At 29.6% G+C, this 9,084-nt stretch overlaps 1 protein-coding gene across 1 annotated transcript; it reads right to left on the bottom strand.

Moving 5' to 3' along the window:
- Nucleotides 1-476: 476 nt before the first annotated feature.
- LOC122589178 (cytochrome P450 736A117-like) lies at nucleotides 477-4,018 on the bottom strand. The gene is made up of 2 exons (XM_043761429.1): nucleotides 3,108-4,018; nucleotides 477-1,197 (listed from the first exon to the last, which is right to left on the bottom strand). Exons 1-2 carry the CDS (start codon nucleotides 4,005-4,007, stop codon nucleotides 577-579), a joined length of 1,521 nt encoding a protein of 506 aa, XP_043617364.1. The 5' UTR covers nucleotides 4,008-4,018; the 3' UTR covers nucleotides 477-576.
- Nucleotides 4,019-9,084: the final 5,066 nt, after the last annotated feature.

The following is a 9,084-nucleotide window of genomic DNA, read 5'->3' as shown; positions in this document are numbered from 1 at the left end:
ATTAAATTTATATATATCAATTAATTAGTTAATCAACCCGGATTCAACTCCGGCATGTTAATTAAAATTTTAAAATTATAAAATATAATATAAAATTTTATGTAGTTCTTAAAACATTATAACTTGATATAAATTTAATAATTTAACTAACACAATAATTATATAAGTTAATAAATCAATTAAATAAATTAAAAAACATTTTATTTGTAATATTATATAAGAGAGAATTTTTATTCTTTAAATAAATGATCAATATTTTCAATTAACATGTAAGGGGTTATTTCCTATTTTATTTATATATGACATCATAATTAGATAAAAAGTTTTTAAGATGAAATATGGATTTGGCACATCAAAAACTTTATAAAATTATTTATAAAAAATAATTTTGTTTTATTATACATAGAGATGACTCTTTGACATTATATACGTTAACTTACATCATTTTGTATCTAAAATGCCATGATGATATAATATGACCAAAGACACTTTTATTGGATAATTAGTTATACAAATACATGTAAACATACTAATTAATACGGAGTATTTATAGAATCATAATTGTACGTACGAGTATTAATTTATGGAGAGAAAGGCGTCGCGCGCAACAACCAAAAGCGGAACTTTCTTACGAATAGTAAGGCCAGGGCGTTCATTCATATCCAAATCATTTTCCTTCCCTTTATTTGGCAACTCCCAATCGAACTTGTGCAAAAGACTAGCCAACAAATGTTCATTGGTTGTCATTGCAAATGAAATCCCTGGACACCCTCTTCTTCCAGCGCCAAATGGAATCAAATCGAAATCATGCCCTTTGAAATCAATTGTTGAATCCAAGAACCTCTCAGGTCGAAACTCATGGGGTTCATCCCACACTTTAGGGTCTCTTGCAATGGCCCATGCATTAATGATAACCCTGGTTCCTTTTGCAACGTCGTAGCCCATGACATTCACATCTTGGCTTGCTACTCGTGGAACTAGCGTTGGGATCGGGGGATGCAGTCGAAGGGTTTCTTTCAAGACTGCTTTCAAGTACTTCATACTGTCAATATCATCTTGGTTTATTTGTTGTTTTCCATTGAGAACCATCCTCACTTCATCTTGTACTTTCTTTAGAACCTTGGGATGTTTTACGAGTTCCGCAAATGTCCATTCTAATACTGTTGCGGTGGTGTCAGTTCCAGCAGTATATGCATCCTACAATAATTAAGAACGTACATGTTATAATTAATGATACATGTATGTAGACACGGTTTAAACCGTTAATTAATTACGAAGAGTGACAAGTATATATCCTGACAACGATATATCTTGTCTGTATATATAGTTATCTTGTTGTAATATTAATGAGATCATCATTTCTTTCAACTAATCCTTTAACTTATTGCTACTTAATAATTAATATGTCGCACCAAGTCCTCTTGATCAAATACCTTATACGTACTTAATTATCAGGCTTAAAGCCTTTTACTCAAAAAGAAAAAAAGTTAATTGTAATTTGAAAAAAATCTTGAATCAAGTATTGTGATATGAATCACATGATAAAAAAAAAAAAAAGTGATATGAAGAGAGAAATGAGAATATGTGACTGTTAAACAACTAGTTTGGGTGTAAAATCCATCACATCTTAATTTTTTAGTTCATAAAAAATATGGGGCTAATCATTTTATATATTACGAACAATAGTACTCGTGCAATGTGGCGTTGAGATGATGGGGTGATAGGTTATAGGAGGTGATAAATCATAAAGTGTGATAGCCAAATGCCTTAGTTGTACGGGCTCTGTACTCGGATTAAAAATTTTCATCAAAAGTATATCGAATGAAATCTCTAATGAAAGAGCATGAAATTTTAAGAACACTCATGCAATTTTTATAATTTATCGATATACGGTTTTTGAGATAAAAGATTTTGAATAAATTAGAGGAATAAAATGATTTATGGAGGGGAGAGAAAAAAAAAAGAGTGGTTGAGATTTAAGAAGAGAGAGAAAAAATGAGTGGTTGAGACTTAAGGGTATTATAAATATATTAGGTAAAAATGTTTATTAGTGATAAAGAAAAAGGATAATTTAAGTAGTTTAAATCATCTTTTTAGATTTTAAAAAAAGACAAAATGCTTTATGAGGTAATATAGATATAGATATAAATAAATCGAATAAATATTACTCGTAAAAAATTATATTTGAAAGATTTTACATCCTAGCTTAGATGTAACACTTATATACTCATATCTATACCTACACTAGTATTAGGCATGCATTATATAAAATTTGTATTATATAAAAGCTTTCAATTTGGATAGGCTAATCTCTTAGGTAGATTAAATTTGAGAAGGAAAAAAGATGAATATGTTGACCATGGATTCAAACTTCCAAGTTCCAATTAATTAACTCTTTTGAAAGGGAAAGTTACTTTTTTCTTAAAAGATGAATTTCGTTTAAAGCTTTGTGTCATGATTCGACAGCGAGAAATCTAGCATATGTTTTTTTAACCGGGTCCGTGCTAGAGAGTTACCCAGAGCATAAATGTCTATTTCAAATACCCGATTAAGGGGAAAACCCTCTATTAATCCGTTCGAATCTACAACGATTATTAGGGGTAAATTATGCCACTTATAAGACCTAAAAAGTCTTTAAATAGGTTATAATATGATGAAATTAGACTATAAATTATTTAGTTCAAGTAACTTTTTTAAAAAAAATAAATAATTCACGATGCTCTATAAATATTTAATATGTAATTTTGAAAAATCTTAGTACGTACGTAATCAATTATGATCATATCAAAACTCAGAATTGAAGACAAACATCAATGTAAATTGTTTCTTTTAGATGCACGTACAAGTATCCCTGGTAAAGGGACATTTCACCTCTTCTCTCCTAAATATAACTTTCATACGAATATTATTTTCTACCTACAAAATCTTTATCTTTAACTTTATGAAAGATCCAAACAATACAAAACCTCAGCAAACCGAAGGAATTTTAAAAAGAGAAAGTCGTTATAAGTTAAAACAAGAATAAACGATTTTCGTAAACTTAAAAGTGTACGACGTCCATCAGTTAATTAGTAGCTAGAAAATAGTTGGTAAAACAAGTTACATACCAAAAGAAGTGCTTTGATAGCAAGTCTGTCGAGCGTAACACCTATGCTATCCTCTTTTTGGATCTTTAGCAATATATCAACAAAGAAATTTTCACCGCCACCGCCATCCGTCGATTGTTTCCTTAGCCGCTCCTCCACGATACCGTCCAAGAATTCACCGAGCTCATTAGCGACCTTATCTACTTTAGCCTCATATCCTCTCACCCGATCTACCCATGCAAGTTTCGGAAGAAGATCTCCTAGATTTAAACCACCCAACACCTCAAAAAACTCACTCAACATTTTCCTAAACTTCTTGCCACTCTCCCCTTCACTATACTTGTTTCCAAACGTAACCCTACACACGACATCGTTAGTAAACTTCACAAACAAATCACTCAAATCCACCACTTTCTTCTTACTAGATGAATTCTCGGCGATTTTTTTTACTACTAAGGCGATCTCTTGGTCTCTCACTTCACGATACGTTTCAATCTTTTTGTTGCTTAGTAGATGCACAACCATGATGCTTTTAACTTGCCTCCAATACTCACCATAAGGTGCTACCGAGACTTCTTTTAGGTCACAAAGGAGTTTTCTCCACATTTTTACGTTGGGTCTATTGGCAAACATGAGATCTTGTGTTTTCATAATCACACGGGCTGCTTCGGCTGATGAGACCACTAGGGTTGGGACTGAGCCCAAGTGGATGAGCATGACCGGGCCACCGTGACTTTGGGATAACGAATGGAGGGAGTGGTGGAGGAGTGGGCCGATTTGGTGGAGGTTACCGATCACCGGTAGTCGTGGTGGTGAGGGAGGTAGGTTTTTCTTACTACTAGAAGATCGCTTAAAGTATTTTAAGTTGAAGAAAAAGAAGAGTAAGAGTAACAATGAAAGAACATAGACCAAAGGAAACATGATTACTTAATTTCTTGGTCACTACTATGGTAAAGTTACTTAGTGGTGTGTTTATTTATAGAAGATCATTAGTGGTGTGCATTTGGACGATAATGTAACCGACTAAAACAATATTATATATATAGAAAAGTGAATATGAGGCTGTTATGCACCCAATTTGTGTGAAAAGTCCCTCATATATCAATATTTTAATATTATGAATAAATGTTTTGTCCCCCGTGATTTTTATGGTTTAAAAAAAATGTATGTGAGGGGTTTTTCACCCAACTTAGATGTCTAACAGTCTCATATTCCCTTACCCCATATATATATATATATACATATATGTATACATATATGAAAAGTGAATATAAGGTGTACGTCATCTAAGTTTAGGTGTGGAGCCCCACACATACAAAATTTTTAATATTTTTTGATATATGAATAAATGTTTGAGCCCCTTAAATTTTATGAATTAAAAAACAATATATGAATGTTGCACACCTAAAAGCAATCTCATATTACCGTCCTCGTGTTAATTATATAGCTAAAACCCTACCTCTAACTGGCCTAATTCAATTAGACGGATTCAAAAACTGTTAGTCTCATAATCTTAAGGAAACTCAGCAATCCGTTCACTTGTAAAACCCGGTGCTTACAAAGATTTGAATCAAGAACTCTCAAAGTTAAAACGTTACAAGACTTTTATGATAAAAAAATTTTGACGAAGAGATTGACATTATATGCCTTATAAATTTATAATGGATTCATGAAATCAAGTTATTAATTGGCAAAGAAAACTGTAATCAAAACAAAATTTCAAGATTAAATTAAGTGTAGATAATACGATTAATTAAATTAGTAGTGAGATCTTGACCAAGAAAGCTAGGTTAGATTTTTGATGGCCAATAAAAGGTAAAAAAAAATGAAAAGTAAGCATTTTCAAAAACTATTTTAATTGGTCCCTTGTTCTTATATTGTTTTGTTAAATGAGGGTAGTTAGCTTCGTTCTTCGTGGTGGGTGTGAAATCCTACAACGCATCTTCGTGTTTGTTAAATATGTTTTTGTTTGTTTGTTGATAAATTATTATGAATTTGTTTGAACGATGAAAATAATGCTAATAAAGTATTTAAAGAGAAATGAAATTAGAAAAGGTAATCAAAAAATATTAGTATTTCCGACTGAAGCCGGACTAATGGGACGAAGAAGTTGAAGAACGAAAAAGAAAAGTGTCATTTGACCCGGTCTTTCAACGGCCCGTGACTTTGAATATGGGTTGGACTCTTTTTATATGTTATTTCGGTTGAACTTAATTAGCTGGTGCTGGTCCAAGTAGTGTATTGTTTCACAAAATCATGTAAACATTCATAATGCTAGACACAAGGAAAAAAATAAACATGTAGTAGCTTGCTCAACATGTACTGTATTACGGAGTAATTGATATTTTCAACATTCTTTACGAGGGATATACAGAAAGTAGGAAATTTGTGTACAAAACTGAATATAAATACTATGTTTTATTGTAATAACTTTCAATGAAATACAATCAATCAGAATAAACAAAAAATAAAGCGGAGATACTAATAAGAACGTGAGTTATAAATGAATTGCCCAGCTGGTTCCTCCAAAAAACATAAAACATAATAGCATGGTACCCGCGTAATGCGACAGCGGTGGTGAGGACGACGGTCTAGTGGTGTCGGTGACGGTATTATTGGTGGTGGTGGTGTCACGTGATGTAGGTTGATGTAAAGGTGATAGTAAATATTCTAATATGAAAATAAAAATAACATTTTTTAGTTTTGGACGCGTTTTTAAAATTTTTCATTTGTTTTTAGAAATGAGAAAAACTTTTTTCATTTAAAACAAAAAAAAACATTTTTACAATTAAATATGCTCGATTTTTTATTGTTGCTTTTACCAATTTTGAGCCTCAGTTCATTACTATATAAAAAAAAAAAAAAAAATCTTGTTGTAACTCGTAGTCAAAAATTGAAACATTCCTACAAATTAAACACGCCATGTAAAATTCTTGTAAAAATGCGTCCGTTGTAACTAAAGTATCCGACTATCAACACACTCTTCTTAAGACACGGTCATACATTGGGGCATTGGGCTATCATTTAAAACTTCATAAGATATTATGCATTATGACTAAAGCCCATGAGAAATGCCTATACATAACTGGGTTCGTGGATAAAAGTCATAAACTCAATCTGTACCACTACCAAAAGCCCAAGCTAAATCCAAAAAAAAATAATTAATTTTTCAAACTAAATAGTCTAAAAATCTTCCAAATCACAAGATGATTGCAAATTTGCAAGTATAAAATCAAGCTATAAAATTAGAATAAATAATTAGTGGATACATGTTATCATCTTATGGTTTTAGGGGTCTTTTTAATCTAATTTTTAAAGTGGTGTATCATTTCTTAAAACCAAAAATAACAAGCAAAATGAGTAATAGGTTCAATCACAGACCAACATATAGACTTAATTTTAAAGATCAATACATGTGACAAAATTAATGATATGAAAAAAGATACATAACACATGTTAAATGATAAGATGTTTAGGTTCCATTTTACGTCTAAATTTTGGATTGAGATTGTTTAAATTTAGAAACAACTTTATAAGTAAAGTTGAAAGATTTTTGACTCTTGAATTTAAATCAAAAGTCAATACTCAATATTAAATTTTAACTTTCGACTTTAATCTAAACGAGATACGTTACCCGGGCGATGCCCCGGGAGACATTATGTTTATTGTGTTCCGTACTATGTAAAAATTATTACATGCTTTTAGAAACATCATTTAGCTCAAAACCTGAGTTGATATTGAATTTTTTAATGGGTAAGCAATTGTAAATTAGAAAAAATCGACGATATAATTTTATAACAGATTAATATATTATATAAAAGATAATAAGTATGAAAGTAGAATATTTAAAATAAAAAAACAAATTAATAATAAAAACATAATTAAAGCTAATTTCTTAAATCATTGAAACTAGAAAGTGAAAAAAAAAATTCATAATAATAAAACATCAACCGAAATAATATTGAAACTAATAAGTATAGCAATCAAATTTTTCGGAGATGGTTAAGTGTATATATCCAAAACATACACCTTACTGTTATGTGTATATATACTATGTAATAGTTACTTGTACTAAGGTGAGATAATTTTAAAAATGTTAAAAACTTAAAAAATATTAATATGCAATTAAAATAAGTGATTTTTTGTAAACAAATTGGAAACAACTTAAAATATTAAAACATAATTTGTCAAGTCCAAAATTAAGAATATAACATGGGTCCAAAAGAAAATAAAGCGGCCCACTAATAAAATATAAATGGACCCAAATAAATAAAACGGCCCGTTACTATTCTTTACACATACTTCTGTAACTTTGTGTTTAATATATATATATATATATATTAATTTATAACAGATTAATATATTATATAAATTCTAAAAGACAATAAGTATGAAAGTAGAATATTTAAAATAAAAAAACAAATTAATAATAAAAACATAATTAAAGCTAATTTCTTAGATCATTGAAAATAGAAAGTGAAAAAAAAAACATAATAATAAAACATCAACCGAAATAACATTGAAACTAATAAGTATAGCAATCAAAAATTTCGGAGATGGTTAGGTGTATATATCCAAAACATGCAACCTACTGTTATATGTATATATACTATGTAATAGTTCACTTGTACTAAGATGAGATAATTTTAAAAATGTTAAAAACTTAAAAAATAATAATATGCAATTAAAATAAGTGATCTTTTGTAAACAAATTGAAAGCAATTTAAAATATCAAGACATAATTTGTCAAATCCAAAATTAAGAATATAAGATGGGTCCAAAAGAAAATAAAGCGGCTCACTAAGAAAATAAAAATGGGCCCAAAGAAATAAAACGACCCGTTACTATTATTTACACGCATTTCCGTAACTGTTTTTAATATATATATTAATATCAAGATCCTCGAACTTTATCAATAAAGTTGTTTTCAACTTTAGAAAATCTTTATTTCTAATTGTAGGTATATATATTATCACTTGGACACGAGGATTATAAAATTCGTTCAAACTATGTAATGTGTCTAAAAGATATACCTAAAAATATGATTGATAATGACTAAATCAATTGTATAAAAAAATTTAAAAATAATAAAATGAATGACTCAAACATATATCTCAAAATTTTCAAAGCCTATTGTAATATCATTAAACACAAAGATAATGAACAATGTTACCCTCACGTGACACTATTTTATTGGTTTATTTACATTTTGCACTACTATTCGAATTTTGTATGGGGTTTTTCCTTTTGGTTTTTCTTGATTTTTTTTGCATAACATTTTTGCTTTTGTATTCTTAACTAATATCTTGGACGGTGACACTATTCTATTGCTCCATCTTACATTTGACACCACTATTCGGATTTTGCTATATCGATCCCGTTAGAGTTTTGTTTGTTTCCTTTTTTTTATTGGTATTTTTTCCACCGATTTATTTGTTTTTGTATTCTTAATTAATATAATGTAAACTTTCATTTAACATTTTCTTTTTTGATTTTTGTTTTTTTCCTACAAAATTTACATGTGTGTATTTGATATTGTAAAATCGTTTGTGATATCCCCATTTCAACAAATATGTTAATAATTTTCATTATTCTTTTTGTGTTTGTTTTTGGGTTTTGGTTTTCTTACATATATGTATTTGATTTGATGATGTAAATTTTTTATTACGTTTATGACATTGCTCTTAAATAATTATTTTTATATATCCAAGACAAAGTAATTTTATAATTAGACTGTTGTTGTAAGGCTCAACGCAAATACAACAAAACCATATCAATTCGACTATTAAAGCCCGCAACTCGGTCCCAAACCCTCTAGTTTATCATTACTCCAAAATTTAAAGTCAAACAAACGGAAACAAAATCAATGATTTGTTTCTAACCATAGTTGATAGCCGACCTAACCACGGTCAAACACCGCTTTTAAAAAGAAAAAGTAATGTTTATCTACGTCTAATACGGATTACACGTGTACGGCAAGGATAAATACCCAACCAAT

Source organism: Erigeron canadensis, chromosome 2 (assembly GCF_010389155.1).
Source record: "Erigeron canadensis isolate Cc75 chromosome 2, C_canadensis_v1, whole genome shotgun sequence".
NCBI lineage: Eukaryota > Viridiplantae > Streptophyta > Magnoliopsida > Asterales > Asteraceae > Erigeron > Erigeron canadensis.
Note: the sequence above shows the minus strand (reverse complement) of the source record. Positions and strands in the feature narration are given on the sequence as shown.

Bases quoted from the DNA above. Each gene is read 5' to 3' on its own strand.
- LOC122589178 (XM_043761429.1), bottom strand. From the start codon at position 4,007: ATGTTTCCTTTGGTCTATGTTCTTTCATTGTTACTCTTACTCTTCTTT. The intron at 1,198-3,107 runs GTATGTAACTTG...TAATTATTGTAG, and splicing joins CTATCAAAGCACTTCTTTTG to GATGCATATACTGCTGGAAC.